The 21,308-nt window shown below is 38.8% G+C and overlaps 1 protein-coding gene across 7 annotated transcripts in view; it reads left to right on the top strand.

Annotated features, from left to right (window-relative positions):
• MEIS2 (Meis homeobox 2) overlaps positions 1–21,308 on the top strand; it is a 185,541-nt gene that overhangs the window by 37,213 nt on the left and 127,020 nt on the right. For 4 of the 7 annotated variants that reach the window (XM_084631972.1, XM_084631975.1, XM_084631973.1 and 1 more), the window contains exon 8: positions 16,358–16,503. In XM_084631972.1, the coding sequence (XP_084488098.1) occupies positions 16,358–16,503 (146 nt within the window). Of the gene's footprint in view, positions 1–6,190; positions 6,293–16,357; positions 16,504–21,308 lie in introns of all 7 variants that reach the window. The other 3 variants (XM_084631970.1, XM_084631974.1, XM_084631971.1) reach the window with 1 other exon arrangement.

A 21,308-nucleotide genomic window follows, 5' to 3' on the forward strand; every position in this document is an offset into this window, starting at 1 on the left:
GTAATTTTTCTGACAAATGGCTTGCAATTTTGCATGTTCACCAATTGTGTGCCTTTGCCGCCAAATTAGATGCATTGCTGTTACATACTTTGGGATACGGTGCTTTCATTCCCTTTTATATGAAATAAAACAGCAGCATCTCCTAGCACTGAATAAAATGACAAAAAGAAAAGAAGAAAATGGAATATTGAAGTAGTTAATTTAGGGAGGTTTTTTTGATTGCTTACGCACAGAGTTTCATACATTGTTTTGATAACTGAATAAGACTGTGTAAAAAACAAGTTGTTTTTTACCAAGGAAATTATTTAGACGTGCAAAGTGTTTATGTATCTCAATGAGAACAGTGCATTGTTAACAGTGATTGCACACATCACATGGTGCAACCTTTTGACAACTGAGTGTCTGCTGGAGACATCTGTGAAGGATGACCTTTTGACCTAAGAAAGAATGCTATGAAGGTGGGGGAATGCAACTATCAGAGTATCAGTCCTGGCCTAATGTACTCTGAGAATTCTCACTGAGACCCCTATACTATCCTAGTTAAGTTTCAGTTTCAGCACAAAATTTAGCAGCTTCTCCTAAAACAACATTAAAGGCCTGATTCTGACTTCACACCAGTGTAAATCAGGAGGTTAAGTCACAGGTGTCAAACTAGTATAAAATTGATGTCAAATCAGAATCAGGCCCTTAACCTTTATATATTCTCATGTGATTTGTAGCCTGAACAAGGATTACTAATATCATAAATGCCTATTATTCTGTCAGAGCCGATTTGTTTCTGCAGATCACTTGTTCTCCTGCAAGCAGGTTATGGGCTACAGCACACAACTTGAATCTGTTTGCATGGAAGGTTATAAATTGCAGCATCCAGGCGTAGTGGGTTTTGGTAGTTGTTTTGTTTAGGACAATGCACTACACTGCTCTAAAAGACTTCCCAGTAGTCCTGATCTTCACAGGAAAGAAAATCCATTGTACAGGCTGTAATCTGAGAAACTTTCAGTTATCATGCTTGTTTTTATTCACAAGCATTGATGCCTCTGTGCATGTGACCCTCTGAAAAGCAGCAACATGTTGGTGATGCCTCTTCTTATAAATGTTGTTGGGTTTATACAGGTCATTCATATAGACAGTGCCTAACTGTCTGTTGTTCAACAGGCACCTCTAGCCTTCCGTTGTAGTCAGTGATGTGGTTGTTCTAGGGCTTGTCTACACTGGCAATTTACAGCGCTGCAACTTTCTCGCTCAGGGGTGTGAAAAAACACCCCCCTGAGCGCAGCAAGTTTCAGCGCTGTAAAGTGCCAGTGTGGACAGTGCACCAGCGCCGGTAGCCGCGCTCCCTGCGCCGGTAGCCACACTCCCTGCGCCGGTAGCCACACTCCCTGCGCCGGTAGCCACACTCCCTGCGCCGGTAGCCACGCCCTTCGTGGGGGTGGGTTTTTTAGAGCGCTGGGAGTTCCGCGACCACACAAGCCACGGTAAACGGCTGCCGTGGCAACGCGTTAGCCTTGCCAGTGAAGACTAGCCCTCAGTCTCAAGCGCTCATGTCACTTTTTACTTAAATGATATTGTGGAAATCTGTAACTGCCAAAAACACAGTAGCAACTAGTCTATCCCAAAAGGTGAAGTAGTCTTGAAGAAAAGAGGTTACTTTTTTCCCCCCTTAGTCCCACAGTATATCTGCATGCTTCAGCACTGATTTCTCAGCTAGTTGGGTCCCAGGAGGCCTTAGTGAGTGCTGCACTGCTCAGGGAGTTGCAGCTGTATAAAATGAAAAAAAAATTAGTTTGTATGAATTGTTCTTTACCTTGGTTTGGGTTCAGAATGGCAGCTGCACTCCGACTTTGTGTGTGACAGCACAAAGGACAGCAAAAGTGAAAAGCAAGTCAGCAAGTAGAGAGACAAAAGCAACCATCAGCTAATACAGCTCCACATGGCCTGACTAATTTATGAGAAAAACCTGTTCTGTTCATTGGATCAGCACTCTGAGGAGGCAGGTGGAACTGTAGGAAGTTTTCATTGACTCTCTTGAGCAACTAAGGAAGCCACTAGAGATTCTTCTCAGTTTGAACTTTATCAGGGTCTACGCTTAATCAATATGGTATTGGAAAAAGAATTAATTACTAAAGCAGAATAAAACAGCTGCATTTTAAACTAAGGATCCATCAATTCAGTAATCTTCCAGTTACAGGCTAGGTGCCGTGAGGATCATTTTGACTTCATGTAATGAGGAACAGAGGGAGCTTCCTCATGAACAGGCTGGGAATTCACATTAGCCTATTTCAGCTATTTGTCATCAGTACAACTCATTTCTCCCCTTCTGAATTACAATTTGTATTTGATATACTGTCAAGCCCACAAAATTCCCATATTCATGGAACTGAAAGCATTAATGCAGAAATCATTGTCGCCATGAGAAAAAGTCTTAACCTTCCTGAGCCTCTTTATTCTATAGGCTGCGGCCTGAGTGGTTTCATGCTGGACATACCTCTATTGTGTTCATTGTGCGGGTCAGGGACCTGCCTGTTGAAGAAGCAGTAATTTGAACACAGCCTGTAAATGTTTCATCTGTAATTTCCATAATGGTGAATTTCAAGGAGGGCTGAGAAGGGTTATGGGAGATGAATTAGGTTTTTAGTGAGCTCATTAGGAAGCCAAACAGAGTTTAGACAGCAAGGCGGTGAGTGTGGCTGTAATCAGTTCTGCTCGCTTTGTTCCCTGCCTTCGGGACATTTTTTCGAAAACTTCATGGCAGGGGCTGATGAGAATATACTGAGCAGAGGCTGCAGTCTGATGGTTGACTTGTTGATTTGTAAACCTCTTAATTCATTTTTTGTTCAATTTAATCTTTTCTTTCTTAAAGAAAATTAGTTGAATGTTAGCCCTCTTTGCACTATTCACCTCTTAAATTATGCTCATTTTGAAGAGCTTGTTATGCCTGAATAAACATGAAATGACTTGGCATTTTCCCATAAGAGGCACACCCATTTTAACACCATGTATTTACCATTCCTGGAAATGTCTCATTAACTTCTGAAAATCTGTGAGCATGATATTTTTGGGCTACTGTAACACACCTCTTGGCAGTCACAGAAGGCAGTTTGGTTAATGCCTCATAATATCCATTTTTATTCTCAACATGAAGAAAGGCTCTCTATAGAAAATTGATGCAGTTTGCTCTGCTAATTTTCATGCTCATTCCAATTAATTTAACATGACCCAGATTTTCTTCCTCGGGCTCATCCTGACTAATTAGTAAGGCAACACCTAGAACAAGTTCTGTTTAATAACATTGAGGAACACTAGTTGTGAGTGATTTTGATGCTAATAAAGATATTCACTGATGGGACAGATATTTGATGTCAATTATGGTATGTAATTTAGAAGTCCCAATGTGCTGGATAGAGTATAGGAAGGCTAGCAAATCCTATGGGAGATCATGGTATTTTTAAGACTTCCACATCACCTAACTATCCGCTGGGACCAATTAGTTTATTTATTTATTTTTTGAACAACTAGTAGGATTGTCAACTAATTCTACAGTAATGGATGGGGTGGTGCTGCTGTGGGAGTTACAATCTGTGAACCATCAAGGGTAGGTGCAGGCCTTCATTATTTACTGAACCTTATCACGTAAGAGAAAAGGAGCCATGGGTATCAGAAAGCAGCACTGGTAGAAGAGAAAAGGATGGCTTCCCCACCTCCTTGATTTAGGTTCTTTATAATTTTTGTCATTCAGATGAATCAATTTCTGTGAGAAACGAAGTAAACAGGATTTAAAGAAAAACAGGTTTCTCACCTCTGAGACCTCATTAGAGCCATATAGATCTACTATAAGCGCTGATGTTTCTCATGTCACAAAAATGGGCCAACAAACTTGCCTTTTGTGAGATGAATTCTTTCCCTCAGTCACTCACAGGTATGGAGAAGTTATATGTCTAACCATGCTATAATACAATACAGAGAGGGCTCATAGTCATATAAGTGGTTTTATCTTGCAGAATGAAAAATGTTTATTGGTAAACTTTAAGGGCTTGCTCCTACTCCCACAGAAGTTTATGGGCTTGATTCTGCACTGCCTTGCAACTTGTATAAGAACTGACACCTCTACAAAGTGGACCAAAGATGGACCAAATGCAAAAGACATGAATGAATGGGCATGCCTGACATAATAAATAATAATAATAATTAATAATCAATACTAAGGGCTGCTGCACAAGCCTCTCAAAGCATTTTTCAGTGGAACTTGTGCTCCTAATTCACTTGGGCACTTTGGAAACCCCTCTACCCGTAGTCACTTAGTGAGTCAATGACAGAGAAGAAAATAGAACCCAGCTGTCTTGTACTAGACAATACTGCAACTCCATTGTGATTACTAAGTGCTATATAAACCACACAAGTGTTTAAAAAGCTGAGACAGTAAAATCAAGTAGAAATGTCTTAATATGAAATTGCAGTTTTCTCTTTAATGTCTCAGTATGAAGTTCCTGTTGCCTCTATTGACTATCAGATCTTAATGTGAAATTATGACAATGAGAACTATGATGAGTTTTTTAAGGGGGACCTGGGGGCTGTATAAAGTTCCTTGCAAATGCAGTACATAAATATATACTATGCATTGTCAAGCTGAAAATTGCACTGTTAATCAATTGATAAGCTGCTTTTATAAGTAGTCTTGCAATAAAGAAACAGACTTGACCACTTCTACAGTGATTCCTAGCTGGTGTCAGAACATGACAATTCTGTTGTACTGGGTCAGCAATGAATACCTCACTCAAATGGTGCAAAGTCAGCTGGTACTTAATTTTTTATCTCCTCAAGAGTGCATTCACTGACTTTATCACTTAGAAGAATGACTCCCTTGCCTAGTGTGATCAAGATCTGCAAATTTGCTGCATCAGCCTATTTAGCCTAGACTGCTACTTGGTTGGTAAGGTTTAGATCTGCTCATATGGCATAGATGTCAGTTCTCTCATAGGCTAGGTGAACCCAGGAAAAGCTTGCCTTTGGGAGCAAACTCACTTTTAACCCCTTGAAACTTAGGAAAGAGAAATCTCTACAAGTCACCTAGTTTTGTCCACTTGAGGCCCCACTGCGTAACCAACATTGCCCTGTAGGAAGGGGACTAATAGGATTTCTTTTGAAGCCCATGCTTTAATCACATAGAGCGGCCATATGTGACATAAGTCACTCCATTGTCCCAGGCACTAAATACCACCTCTGCTGTGACTCAAAATCACGTCTGAGGTTCAGGGATGGCACAGCAGAGCACCAAGTCCCGGAGTAGCTTTGTCATTCTTTGCTTTGAGCCATGAGTTTTTAAATAGACTTAAAATTAAAACAAACCTGTGCCCTGCATCTCTCTTTCTCTCCCTTCTTTTGCCCAGCCTTTCATTTTCCAACCCCAATTCCCTGAAGGATTTTGTCAAAAATCCACGAATTCCTAGTGTTTCCACCAAGTCACATGTCATTCCTTTGTGCTGGTTTCAGCTGACTACTCAAAGGAGGTCCAGAGCTGAGTACTAGTGGAGGGGCTCAATGGTCTTTTCTCTCCCTCTTGCTTCTGCCACACCTGGCCCAAATAATCCAATACATTTACTGAGCAGCAGGAAGGTGCCCTGGTTCTGAGTCTAACCAGCAAAGTGGTTATAAATGTGAGCCAACTAAACCTTGTTGATCAGTGTTCCTGTATCTGCCAACCTGCTTCTTTTAGCTCAATAGCTTATGTGAATTAAAGAATTCTTAGCTGTATCTCCCCTCACATCTGAGGCTAGTTCCAAAGTAGTTAATAATGAACAGACACTACATGCTTCTGTTTTTTAATATTTGTTCTTAAAAGTCTTTAGTTTATATAACTCATATTTTAGCCTACTCTGGTAACCATTTTTAAAATATCTGATATACGTATGCGGTTGAGATATGTATTTCATACTTTATCAATCAGTCTTTTGGAAACATTTTGGGCCTCCTAACCCAGAGTAATTGTGGGCCTGATCCAAAGCCCACCGAAGTCAATGGGCATCTTTCCATTGATTTCAGCGGGCTTTGGATCAGGCCCTAAGTTATTCAGAGTCAAATAGTATACTACTTAGACCACAAAAACAATGTTTAAAGTATAAAGGGTTTAATTTAAACCTTCAAAAGCAGAGTGTCAGTGTTCCAACTTAACCCTTCGCATTCTGGCATTTTCCAGACTGCCAACCAAATGAACACTTTAGGAGGAGGTGTATATATATGTCCGCAGCACCCAGAGGGTTAATCCACCCCATTGTGCATAAGTGTTGGAGCTCTTATGGTATGTAAGATCACACAAAGTTTGGAGTTGTTTTGTATTCTTCTTAATATACATTCTCAGGAAGCATCTTTTTTGGTGCTGTTAGGGTATCTGCTGTGAATGTGTATGAAGACTAGTTCTCTTATTTGTATTATGAATTAAATACACATTTGTATACCATTTATACATAGAGAGTGCATGGCAAAAGCTTTTATAACTTGTTCCTATTAATGCACGGTTGCCACTTTAAAAACTTTTAATATTCACCCATTCTAAGTTTTTGTTGTAAATCTCAAAAGAGGCTAATTCACTTTATGGACTCATGGTCTGACAAATGTCCTTTTAATAACTGAAGTATTTGGAGTTTAAGGAGTGGGGGGCGGGGAGGAAATCATCTTTAAGGGGTAAATTTCTATATTACATTTTCAGTCCTAACAGGTTTTTAAAAAATGGTTTAAAAATTGCTCTGAAGCTGAGCTCTTTTATGTGACATTTCAGCTAGTGCAAATTTTTATAGCTGAGTAATAAACCCTTACAAATAGGGGTTTCTAATGGGAACACTGATAGACCACTAACTACAGCAATATTATTGGGCACCAGCAATAAGAGGGATGACTATTTAAAAACATGGCATTTGTATCCAACTGCTTGTTTATCAGTGTTGTCTAAGAAATGTCATTGAAATGTTCCATTGTTTGAATTTTATAAAAATTGTGGGAAAGATGAAGATGTTCAAAAGCATAATTTTCTTTTGTAAAGAACAGATATATATATTCACCATTATGGAAACTACTTGTATGGTTTCATGAAGAAGAACAGTTTTGAGTATTAGAAATTATCTACTTAAAGATGCATAGAGCATGTCTTTATCTATGCACAACAGCTGCAAATTGTTAAAGTTTAAATATTAATGAGGTAACATTAAACATAATGAGGTAACTTTAGCTACAGGTAGGATTTTAATTGCACTTATTCTGCCCACATTCTTTGATATTACTGATGACAGAGATACTAAGACATCAGAAATAGAAGTTGATAGTTACTTAAAAACAAATAAAGCTTCTTAATTTGTACTGGAGTGAGGTAATTTTATTCATACTAAAACAAAAAATAATAGCCCACTTATAATTGAATATTAACAATATGAACTTGTGGGGGGAGGAGCAGGAGAAAGTAAAATGAACTTTTGAAGAAGAACTGAAAACTTTTTGCAAACTAGTTAGGGCTATTTTTTTGCTTCGAATTCTTTAATGACTTGTTGGTTCAGAGATTGTAGCTAGTATTCTTAACTGCGCTATGAGAATGATACAATTATTACACTAAGGATATAAAAAAGGAGCAATTTAAAGATAAATCCATTTAGGCAGCAGCAGAAGGACATTTTGTGTAACAATATTTAGCATGATTAAAAATTTAAACAGAATAATAGCTATTTACATTCAGTTACTTTAAAGTAATTACTCTAAAGCAGTCAAAATACTTAGACAATAATATAATAATATTTTCCTCCAATATAGGTGCCAAAACCTATGCATAAATTTCACAATTTGTGCTGAGAAAAAATACCAAACGAACAGTATAAAAACAAAGTCACTGAGCACTTTCTCTCCACACCAGTGAGTTTCACTTTTGAGGGGAAGAGAATCATAAATCATAATAAACCACAAATATTAATATGTCTCTGTTTAGAACTCGTGCAGTGCCTGTATTTCCATTTGGTTGAACAAGATCAGAGTCTAATCCTGGACTTCTTACTGAAGTCAATAGCAGTTTTGCTTGAATAAGGAGTGTTTAGTAGCAGTTTTGCCACAGTAAGGAGTGCAAGACCAGGCCCTAGCTCTGCAAAAGAGACCCACAATTTCAAATGTATTACCTTTGTTAACTTCTCAGGCTAGCTTTTTCCTCAGCTTCAAGGATCTTAATTATAACATTTGCTGGTTCAAAGATTAACATTTAGCATTCCAGGAAAGGCTTTCTGGACACTAGTAACCTGATCAGTATGGTCTTCTTTTGGTCTCTCTCTCTCTCTCTGGTTCTTTGTATTGAAGGAGAGATGATAGTATCTGGCACATTCCTTGGATGACTTGAAGATAGCAGCCTTCTGTGTTTGGGGCTGAAAGATTGTGAACTCTGTGTTAGCAGAAATGCCACACAGGGGAGGTGAATAGAACATTAAAAAAGCTTTAGCTTTAGGTAGTGCAGTGCAAGCAGAGTTGAATTTGAGAGCTGGGATTTAAGTGGACATTTGTCCCTGCTTTCCTCCTTAATAAAATCTGAGTGTTAACTGTGGATAAGGGCATTTGAGAGATCACTAAAAATGAATCATTAGAGTGCCCAAAAGAGCTTTATTATGATGTACTGTGCAGAACTTTATAATATACTATATACTTTTATATGTGCTTATCAGATGCATGTATGTGTTACTGAGTATTACAAAAGTAAATTTTGTTCTTTGCTGCAGAGCCAAAGCAATTCATTGCATTAACATAACAAAACTTTTTAAAAATCTAATTTTCTATTGCCCTGTGAGAAAGGACTGTTAAATAGAAACCACAAGTTTCATGACCACAAACATTTTTCTTGTGTATGTATATATTTAATTTGAAAATCCTTGGCACAGAAATACTGACTGACCAAACTGAGTTAAAATCAAAATTACCAGTGTGATATCAGGTTTCAAGATTGACTCCTTATAGGTGGGGCCTAGAAAGGTCTCGTAATTACAGTTTGGTTGTTGGGCAGTGTTCGTAGCAAGCAGATTCACAGGAATGAGCCTCTTCCTGTAACACCACAAGGATGTTGCTGCGGATCTGTTAATCAAAGTAAAAATACTATGGAAAATAATTTTTTAAACTATACTACTATACTAACTTGCCAGATCCAGGGAAAAAAATGCAGCCACATTTACATATGTGTCCATCTGTCTGGTTTTACACTTTATGTCTCCAGCCAGTGGGTGAAGTGGTTTTAATCCAAGCTGCAGTCTGATTTTCCTTCTAACATCATGTTTTTATGTGTACATTATTTGTAACTGGACCTACATTTTCTTGACAGTTGCTAGTTCTAAATTGTTCTTTTAAATAATCTCATCTATCTGGCCATGGTAGTTTAAACTGGAGTAAGCAGCAGAGTTCTCCATGGATAATTTTGTTAGTTAGCAGATTGTTACCATCTCAATGTTGCTGAAATCCCTAATCTCAGGTCAGCGTGAAGCTGCAGTGGTTACAATCCTGTTGCCTGATGTGGTGTGAATGGAAGTGCTTTCTGTCAGAAACATGTGGTCTCTTCAGTGGAGAGCTTGCGTAAATCCTGTGTAAATAGAGGGAGGCTAACAAAGGATGAGCCCCTGCAGCTCAGAGCATTTGGAGCCATTTGGGGGCTGAATTTGCTAAATGCTGCTTATACAGCCTGAAAAGTTGAAGAGAAAGAGCATAAAATCCCTTCTTTTTTCTCTTTCTGCTCATACCCTGGGGGGAGGGTGTTAAGGGCCAGAGAAGCCTGAGGTAAGCCTATGAAGACTGTTTTTTCAGTGCTCTTTTGAGTGTGAAAAAGGTGGCATGGGTCACTGTCCCCTCTTTAATGTCGGAAAACCCACACAGTCAGTAAATGTTGCATGTAAACTAAAGCATTTCTTCTCTCCTCCTGCACTCCATGGCAGTGGGCCATGAACTAGTCACTCGAAAATCACAGAAAAATTTCACTTTAACATGTCCAGACAGTTTAGCACAGCAGGATGGTAAGAGAGATCAGTAATTAGCAGGTTTCCTTACAGTTCCCCATGTCTATATCAGAATATTTTCCCCACCTGATGTGAAAAAATGTTAGATTATAAAGTACTAAACATGAATCTCTTGATTTTTATCCCAGCAAACATAAGCCTTCTCACAAAACAAAAGGCTACACAAATATTTGATCAGCATTTTAGTTTAAACCATAGTCCTTGTGCAACTGTGCATTCACTTCACAAGTAAACATCAGCTTTAAAAGCTGATAGTTGTGAACACCAAAAAACCCCTGATACTAAATAAAAAAACACCAACCTCTGCTTTTCTCTTAATTTCAAACTTATTTCCAAAAAAAAAAAAAAAAGGGAGCCAGGAAAATAATAAAGGGGAAAATATGATAAAAATTAAAATTCCAGAAGTTATTTCTGAAGGATCTCTTCAACCACCAACTTCAATAGCATATGAAGACAACAGAAAACCTCAAAAATACCTGAAACATCTTTCCCCTCCCTAAAGTAAACAAACTGAATATTTATAACAAATGCCTCACTGAAAGGGATAGAATGTAAAGAACAAAGAGACACCCATCCAGGAACAGAAAATATCACATTCAACATCTTTTATTCTCCCTCTTGGGGTGTTCAGTATATCCTTGGGTATTTTGCCATCGACACATGTAATTCTTTTTCGAGTGAGGGTCTCTATATGCATTCTAAACATGGGTGCACATGCACACCATGCGTCAGAGCTGGAAGATTTTCTTAGCTGTGTATATTGACCCACATGTGCGTCATGTGTCCCCTTGTGCTCGCAGCCAAGCGTATAATAGGCCGTGGGGTCAATGCCTCTCCAGTTCCCTCTTACTGCCACAGGGCCTCAGACAGAACCCCTGTTCCTTCAAGCTCTTAGCTTGCTAAGAGAGTGATATACTTTCCATTTCCTATATATAGTTGTATATAGCTGTTCTTTTTAGTGTTCTGTAGTTCGACATATGTAATTCCTTCACCCATTGCCAAGTGTCTCAAGGGAGTATATAGTTAACTACATCCCGCAAACAGGGGCTTGTTCCTTACTGAGGGAAACACACTAAAATGCCACTAAGGGAGGAAGAAGGGTGGCTTTGTGATAAAGGCACCACACTGGGACTCAGGAAACCTAAGTTCCATTCCTGCTCTTTGAGTGACTTTCTGGGTGATCTTGTACCAGTCACTGCAGGTTCACATTCTGAAGGGCCCTTAGTTGGGTGCACAGTTAGAAAAATACCTGGATGTTCCTCCCACCATCCTTGGGGGGACTGTGTAAGAGCCAAAAGAAATTGTAGCCCTTGTATTCTGGAAAGTCCAAGATCTTATTACTTGAGATGCACAAAGAGGTGGGGCTATGTTCACACCCCATCCCCCTTTCATACTGTTTACAGAGCAGGACTAATGCAGCGGGGGAACAAAAATGTACTTCATAAAGATGCATAGTAATGCAGCATACTAGGAGTTCCCAGAGCCTTCTTACCATGGGCTGCACCTTAAAGGTACCATCTAGTCCATCATTTTACTGTGCCTCAGTTTTCTCATCAGTTAAATGGGGTTAATAATTATTTTTACTCTGCAAGGTGTTGTGAGACAAAACTGAGTAACATATACAGGGATGATTAATTTTAAAAAAGCTCTGTAAAAGAGCTGTGATCAACTGAGGCACTCAAGCCAAGAGCCCAGTGGTTTAAACAAGAGTGGGATGTACATGAGGTGCTCTGACAAAGGGGTCCTTGATTCTGGATCTGGGTTTCCTCTTATCGTAGTCACTTACAGCACCTGTTGTGTGACTTCGGTGCATACCATAAGACTCTTCTGGTTTCTCAGGCTTTTTCTATATGACAAGAGATTGGGGTAGTTGGAAGAGAGGCAGTTTGTTTCTGTTTTGGGTTGCTCTTATTGATCTATTGAGATACTTGATTTGTGCTGGAAATGGCCCAACTTGACTATCATACACATTGTAAGGAGAGTGATCACTTTAGATAAGCTATTACCAGCAGGAGAGTGGGGTGGGAGGAGGTATTGTTTCATGGTCTCTGTGTATATAATGTCTTCTGCAGTTTCCACAGTATGCATCCGATGAAGTGAGCTGTAGCTCACGAAAGCTCATGCTCAAATAAATTGGTTAGTCTCTAAGGTGCCACAAGTACTCCTTTTCTTTTTGCGAATACAGACTAACACGGCCGTTACTCTGAAACCTTGGTTTATAATAGTTGTACAGCACCCAGAGCTCTATTTATAAATTTAAACAAGTAATGGCAAGTGCAAATGTGTGTGCATATGAATTCCCAAACATGACTTTCATGCAGAACTTCCCCTTCGTTAAACTACTGGGCCTGAACAATCTCTCAGAGTTTGCATAAAAAACTGCATCTGCACTGCACTATATTATATTATATACACCATTTGTTTTTTCTTTCCAAAACTCATACCTGTTAAAGTAGTTGCATTATTTTTAGTACAATGGTGAGTTGTTTTTTCTCCTAGTTGAGGTGTATCCTTTCTCTTTTGTTCAACAATAACATGGCTATCAGCTGCCTTGCCTGATGATGGTGAAACTCAGATGCTGAGGTCTGCAATGTATTTGGCCAGAAACAGTTTTCTGGCTGCCTTGCTAGTTATGATAGTGGCAACAGAACTGCTTCTGGAGTTTGGACCTGTGGGGTTACCATTTTCCTTAGAGTAACAATTTGGTATCTTTCATGTGCATCAATGAAATTCGAAAATCCTATTCAGATCCATAGGAACAGCTCTCTAAGCGACATTAACTCCAATTCTGCCCTATTCCTTCCCTGTGGAGAGGAGAACAGTATAGGGGTAATTGGGGTGGCAGAATATTAACAGCATAGAGTCTTGTAAGACGTACTGCCAAGGAGAGGGTCGTCAACAGCAGTGTGGTCAGGCAGTCCCTCTGCAGAATTGGAACTGTTAGTTCCCAGTGATCCCTCAGGCCTGTGAGCTTTGGGAGCTATGTCCCTAACCTCCAGGATCCCTGTCATTTCCACAAACTCTTCCATTTGAGGACAGTAACAATGCATACTAGCTCAATGAGGTAACCCTGGATTTATACTGGTGAAACTGAGACCAGATTTTGACCCACTGTCTGTCTCCTTATTCCATGACTCCTTTGACCCACTGTCTGTCTCCTTAGTCCATAACAGCAAAAAACCATGTTATTCCATAACAGCAAAAAACCATTCTTATGCATGTTGCCTCGTACCTTGGTATGTGAGTGGTCAAATCAGTGGGACCAATCATGCACTAAGGATGGTGGAACTGGACCCTCAAATGATTAAAATATAGTTCCTTTTTATAAACAGTATTTCAAATGCAATTAATCTGGTCTGAGATAGGATTTAAAGGATCTAAAATCTGTTTCTGATCTCACCAGTGATGATGTAACTCCTTTGAGTTCACCAGAGTTACTCCTGATTTACACTAGTGTAACTGAAACCAGAATCAATATCTAAGAAGTAGATATTCCATTCTGAATGTAGTAGCGGTTTAAGTGTCATGTTTGCTAATGTGGGTAGCCCCACTGAACACAGGGCAGTAAGGATTTGCAGGACTGACCCCTTAGTTTGCACATAATGCCCAGTTGTGGTTGGTTTGTCTGTGGGATTTTTTTCCCTCCGTAACTCAGTTATCTAGGAACACAAATCTTACAGTGAGTTTTCATCTACTGATGTAATTTGGAGGTGCTATACTTAAATTTCCTTTCATGGGGTGAGGGGAGAGATTAAGGAAACATTGTCTCTCATCACTTATACCATTGATTAGGTGGAAAAGGCATTGCAAGCTTTAGCTGAACTTTCATCTCCTGCACTATTATTTGCCTTTTAAAGCAAGGATAGTCACAACCTCTCCAAAAGGTCTAAATGATGCTTTAAGACTATTGGTGATTTCAGCTGTTTAAACACAAACACACACACACATATGCCCATGTATGTCTACAGAGGCATAGGGATCATTTATATATGTGTATATACAGTGTGCATATGTCTCTGTACTAAGAAAGGGACAGAGAGACTGAAGGAAAGATTTTATATCTACATGCAGTATGTGCATACACACCTAGCATTTACATATGGAGACAAAGATATCTTTACCTAGACGATAGACAGACAAACAGACTGACTGACTTCAAACTTGCACTTTCAGTGTGGCTGTTCCCCCCACCCCCACATCCCCACCCCCGCATCTCCGGGTACTGCTTTTCAAAACTGCCTGAGGCTACAGTACAGCACCTCAGATCCCCAAGGCCCATTGCCTGGCTCCTAATAGCCACTCTCCATCTGTGTCACATGAACAGCTGATGAGATAGCTCCAATGTCTGTATTTTGGAGAGCACATCCACCCAGGTTAAAATGCTGGGGTTGCCAAGGAGCAGTCAGAAGCCATTAGTGTTTGTGAGAATTTGCCTTGCAGCAGTTCCTTGGCATAGTGGAAAGGGTGTGTGTGTGTGTACATGCACACGAGGGGTATGGGAAGGGGTGGGAGACACGGGGACAGCCTGGTAGGAAGGAGTTCATTCTGAATAACCACCATTTCTCAAAAGTAATTGGTTTGTAACACTGTATAGGACCAGGCATCATTTCTTTTGATTATTTTTGCACCCATTTGACTCACCTTTATTTTATCACTAACAGAAGCCAACAAAAAAGAGAGCCGCGACTTCAGGGTCTTGCTCTGGTGTTTGGGCAGATGGAAGGGAGCTGCTCTGCCTTGGGGCAGGGTGGTTGTAATGAAGTGGCCTGTCAGTCTGTAAATAGTGAGGGTCATCTCTTCCATGTGATGGAGGGTATCACATTGCAGTGAAAATGGAAATGTCAATAAAATTAATCTGCCAGCTCTTTGCTGTGGCTTTTCCATTTCTCTGGTCCAGGAGGGTTGTGGGGTTGTTGGTTTTTTTTTTTTTTGCAAGGGGAGGTGGTGGAAGAAGGGTGAGTGGACACGCGGGAAATAGATGAAGCTGAAATAAAAGTTTTGAAGTAAATGGTCTATATGTAGCAGTAATGTATTTGTTTTAGTAGCACTAAAGAGCTAGAAGAGGCTATAGGAATTAGCTCGTGGATCTATAGCATTCCTCAGGAAGCTATGGAGCGTCTAGCTCAGGCTACATTGAGCACAGAGTTTATTGTTTTAGGCTTTCTTGGACAAGGTTTTTACTTAGCATGGGATTTATGGCATTTACTGCTAATGAATGTCTATTCTTAAATTACAAAAACCACCGTCTCAGCGCAATTCCCAGATGTCCTTCCAGGACCTCAGCTTCTTAAACACCAGCAGGGAGCATAAACTCTCCACTTCTCTGTTTTCCTCTTTCGTGTGGCTCCAGGCTAATGATGTGTAAGGAAAACATAGCAATCTATAAAGTCTCAGTGCTGTCCCAGTATTCTTCATTTATTTTGCATTTGATTATGCCACAAGTCGGATCTTGTTTCTTTCCTTTTTTAAAAGTTATTAGTTCAAATATTAATGTAGGAATATGGCATATATTGCTGCTCTTGATTGATGCCTTCCCAAAAACAGGAAGACGTGCTCGTATGAATTTTAAGAAAGTAGGGGTCCTGCAATGCCTTGCCAGAAGAGTTTTTCAGATACATAATTTAGATGCCCTCCAGGCAGGCTTTCAAGGCATTTTTGCTGGAGGGCAAGAAAAAATAACTATGACTGTTAAAAGTAAATGATTTTTGCTAATGCACAATTAATGCCAGGGAAAAGCACAGAAGAGAAAGATGTTGATGGAAAGTTCTGATTAAGTGAGCACCCTACCTTGATGTGCATTTTTTTTTAATGATAATGATCACTGATGCAGAGATGTAGAAGTTTTCATGTCATGCAAATGCTATGTGCAGGATCGTATACAGCGTGTGTGTGTAGGGAGGTGATAGTTATGGGGAGGGGCTGATCTGACAGCACCTATGCAGAAGGCCTAGAACATATAGACTACAGAACATCTAAGCTGAATATATACAGTATGTATTCAGTAGGATTGTAGGCATGCATTTACAGTGAATAGGGTTTCTTGTGGCAGGTTTTCCCACATTGAATCCTGTAATTGACAAAGAGCTATTGCACTATGTCAAGCACACAATTATAATTGAATTAATGATATGTGCTTGTGTGAGACACAAAATTAGTATTTGGAGAGACATGGTTTCTAGTTTTTACACATTTGTATCAGCAATCATATTTAATGAGAAAATGTATGTGCCTGATGTTCTATCAAATCAAAATAAAGCTGCATTAGTTTCCCAATAATGAACGATACCTTTTAGTTTATATGTTTTGTTTATTATGTCTCCTTCCCCTTATTTTGTTCTTTCTTTTAGGGGATGGTTTAGACAACAGCGTAGCCTCACCTGGTACAGGGGACGATGATGATCCAGACAAGGACAAAAAGCGTCAGAAGAAAAGAGGCATTTTCCCCAAAGTAGCTACAAATATCATGAGAGCGTGGCTTTTCCAGCATCTCACAGTAAGTGGAGACCAAAAGAATAAAAACATAAAGAATAGATTTTTGTTCACATGCCTGATGAGGTTTATTCATTATTATTAGAAATCAATTGTCCCCATAATTTTTGGGAAGATAGTAGGGATCAATTATCACTTTTATTTTTTCTAGAAGCTTATTTATTTATTTATTTAATTTATTTCAGTCTAGTAATCATGACAAGTGGAATATACATCATAAGATGTGAGCATGAAACAACACTAGAGCAGAAGGCAGCCATTTTTTGTTTACATTCCAGTAATGAGAACTGTTCAAAGTGTTGTTAAGATGAAAAGGGGTTTCTACATTTAGAATATAGTATATATATGAGGACACTAATAAGGGGGTTGAGTAACTCTACCCTCTGGATTGTGTTATTTTGGCCTCTGTTTACAACAAACCTCATATGTTTTAGAAGGAAAGTAATACTCTCCAATGCAGGTATTTCAACAAACATTGTAGGATGCTAGAGAAGTCATGAAGCAGCTTGCAAACTTGTCATGTGTTAGTTTACATGAGAAATATAGATGGTTTATTGGTTCTCTAATTCCTCTGTTCTGTAAAACAGAGATCAAAACACCTTTTTTAGCTGTTATTCAAGTCCATTATCTTAAAAGCTAGCCCTATTCTCTTCTGGGGGAAAGAGATTAAATATGTGAAAAAGCAACACTTTTAGTAACAATCTAGCTTTATGCTCCTGTTTGCAACTGGTTTTATGTGTTGGTGTTCTGTTGACTATTACAGCTTCACTTAAACATCAACATACATTTTTGATGAAGAACTGGTAACTCTCCTATAGTTTACTATTCAGATGGAAATGCTAGAAAATGGTAAAATGATCACTGATTATTATTATTGATTTTTTTTCACCCCTTCCTATAAAATTGTTTCTCACCTATTCTGTTTGGCCTAATGGTTAAAAAGATAATAGCATGGTTAACTACCTCACATAAGAGCTTCTTTGTGAATACCAAAGTTATACAGTTTCATAGTGGTTGACATTAGTTACAGTGTCTTGATTCCAGGACAAGGTACCCCTTTTATTTATGGTAGTGACTATTGAACTGCTCTGCTGGTAGAACAGCTAATGGGGGGCGGGGTGGGGGAGGAGAGAGCAATAGATCCACATTTCTAAACCATCATTTTGATGTAAGGACATTAGTAGCAAACTAAGGTGCATTGATCTGGCCTGTGGGGTCAGGATTAGCTAGAATAGCCAGTGTCTCTGCTGGAGTAGTGGTTATTCTTGCCTTCCAGCTATGGCCATTTCAAAGGTCAGGTGCCCTGTACCCACTTGGCTCAGAGGAATTAGACAGAACATGAGTCTCTGGGCTGATTACTTAACCAAAGACAAAATAATGAGTCCTAAGCAAATACTGACTAATTGAAAGGGCTGTAAATCCATTACATATTGGTCAGGGATAATCAGGAGTATTTAATCACTTTTATCTATTCAGGAGCACTGAAGCTGCAACAGCAAAGCCCTGAACCTTGCCATGTGCTTATTATTCTCATCATTATCAAAATTACTTCACAGCTGTTCTTTGCTACATCACCTCAGCTGGAGATTTACTAACCTGTAAAATGTTTTTAATTTGGAATTCGAGTGAGTGTGAAGGGAGGGAGTTTCATTTTTAGCTGGAAAGTATGGCTACTGAAACAGCAAGGGGAAACAGCTAAAACCACCGGCCACAAATAATCCATTTTCTTTCACACAAGCTTGCATGTTCATTTCCTTAACTCTTACCAAAGTTTTCAATTTCTTGTTTTTTTTACCCCTGCTTCCTTTCTTTCTTGTGTGCGCATTGAAAGCATTCAACACATGCTTACTAAACAATCAGCTATCTCTCGGTTATCTTGAGAAAAATCCTCACAGTTTTGCTTTTTGGAAATCCACCCCCTCCATTCTCTGCCACCTCCTTCACCCCAGATGAATTGAGGAAGTTCAGCATCTTTGATGAGGATGTTCCTGGAGGAAGGAGGGGAAAAAAAACACACCCAAAACCAAGAAACCTTTTACCTTCCAGGCTTTAATGAGTTTGCATGTGCTGAAAGATTTACTGTGCTGTAATTCTCAGACCTGAGACTGATAATGGAGACCCCTGACTAGTGCAATGTAAATTCAGAAAGGTTTTTGCCATAAATGCATGCAGCAAAGGAAGAGAAATCTTTTTTCTAAATATCCCTCACTTTTTCTCAGATTAGCTTGTCCATTCAAAGTGCGACGCCAGCTCTATCGCAAAGGGAATCTATGATGTATAAATTATTGTTTCAAGTAAATTTCTTTACAAAAGGAGTCCATGATTCAATATACATTCCTTCATTACTACTCTAACCTTATTTCAAATTGGTTTGTCCCTCTTTTGTGCTGTATGACCTGTTCTTGTATTACAATAATCCCCTGATGTACCTTTCTTTCTTTCTTTCTTTCTTTCTTTCTTTCTTTCTTTCTTTCTTTCTTTCTTTCTTTCTTTCTTTCTTTCTTTCTTTCTTTCTTTCTAAAGAAACTAATTGAATTATCTCATTATTTTAATTTGCTAAGCAAATGTATTTTACATCTCAGGATGTGTTCTTAAAGAAGGGGCTGCTTAGGCTTTGCCCCTTGAATGGGACATTGGTGCATTTTGACATTCATGCATTCATTAAGGAAAGGAACATAAAAGAACTCTGGTTGTATTTTTTTTTTTCAAACACCCAACCAGCGTGGAACAACTTTTTCCATAAACCACAGGGGTCTCGCTACATATGTTCTCAACTGCAAGCCATTGTCACCTAGTCTGAATACCTCAAGAGGACAAATAAAAAACTAAAGACCAACTGTAGCAATTGTTAGCTGTTAGTCTCAATATGACGAAAACCATTAACCTTTGGTTTTCCTGGAAGAAGCAACTCCAGTCTATCTCTTACAGCATTGACCAAGCTCCCAAATTCCTTTAGACTGTCAAATGTAGTGGGAGAGTAATTCAGTTCTAACTAACTGTATTCATTTATTACCTTTCTTTAAAGAAAATGTTACCTTTTTTTCTTTATGAAATATTCAGTTATTTTACAATCCCCTAAAATAACCTAATTTAAAAATTGAGTAGCTTCTTCATACAAGCTTGAGTGACTTTTTGAAAAGAGACAGGTGCTTGAACTCTCGTGTAGAATTAATGTATCCCACAGACTGTGGCTTTCAAAATTGCCTTCATACCTTGTCACCTTTTCCATTTTGCAGGAACTTTAATTATATTAGAAATAAGATACATGCACATGTTTTTGTTGATGGAAATAAAATGTAAGGAATAGAAATGTCTGTCATTTCCCAGTTCAGTTATTGGGATCTGTCTTACATTTGGAATTACAAGGGGACAGGAAGATGAAAAGATCTGAGGATAAATTGGTTGGAAATGTGTATGCTTTTTCTGGATAATGTCCAGTGTTTGAGAAAGTAAAGGAAATCCTAGTGTGGTAGAATAAGCTTTTCAATAGTACATAAAGATTATGATATCAGAAAGGTAAACCTGACATTAAGGCTGTTTTTATTTGACTTCAAAGATAGTTAAAGAAAAGAAACAGCAAGAATCTGACCCAAGCCGGGAGTTTATTCATAGCTTTGGAAAGCTCCTTTTCCTCCATGCCAAGGAGCCCTTAGTACACTCAATTAGCCTCTCAGACATCTCGCTTTCCTCCCTCAAGTGCTCCCTATTTGCCCTGCAAAGAACATATTTGATCATGGAATGAAAACAGGAAGTGCTCAGACACAAAGACACCCCTTGCTCACATCAATTTTGAGCTAAAGGTTTTCTTATTAGCAACCATTGGGGAAAAAAAAACAGTGCTGTAGTTTAAAAGGGTAGAGAGGACTTTGAAAAATACATGTACATAATCAGAATTGAATGTAGTCATAAAGGAAGTAATTACATTGTTCCATGGTCTTGTACCTTTTGTAATTCATCCTTTGCTTCAGCAAAGAGAATGAAGAACTACACTTTTAGTCCATCCACTATGCTCATTTTTTCCCTCTGGTGTAGTGCTGGTAAAACAGATGATACAGTTATGTTTGTGACACTTATCTGGAGTGATCCCTTTTGTTCAAGTTCTAATTTGCTATTGTTCCTTTTGTTCAAACCTATAAATGTGTATTTTAATTAAAAGTATATATTTGTCTTTGGTACAAAAATACCACCTTTAGTATGCACACTAAAAAATTCCTTTTTTGAATCATTGGGTCACATTCTCAGCTGATATAAATTGGCATAGCTCAACTGAAGTTAATGGAACTATGCAGCTTTAAATAGGCTCTGGCCTATGGTATCTTTTAAAAACAGTATCAAATAAATCAGACTAAAATAATGTCTAGAATAAAAGAACTGATATTGTGGGAAAAACACATTCATTCCCTCCAAATAGTTAACTTGTCAAGTTTGTGGGCCAAATTCAGGTCACATCTACTGAAGAGTAAATCCATTCACTTCAGCTGATTTAGCCTGGATTTATGTTGATGTACCTGAGATTACACCCTGGCCCATATCTTGTTTAAATGAGTACATCACCTAACCACTTGTGCAAGTGTTTCCATGGATCCGATGAAGTGAGCTGTAGCTCATGAAAGCTTATGCTCAAATAAATTGGTTAGTCTCTAAGGTGCCACAAGTCCTCCTTTTCTTTTTACGAATACAGACTAACACGGCTGCTACTCTGAAACCTGTCATGGAGACTCTGTATGTATTAGACATTTTCACTACACTTGGTCTTAGAGCAGAAGACCTCTGAGCAAAGCCAGCTTTAGCACTTTTGAGTAAGCCTGA

Source organism: Lepidochelys olivacea (assembly GCF_965140295.1).
Source record: "Lepidochelys olivacea isolate rLepOli2 genome assembly, chromosome: 6".
NCBI classification, from domain to species: Eukaryota; Metazoa; Chordata; order Testudines; family Cheloniidae; genus Lepidochelys; species Lepidochelys olivacea.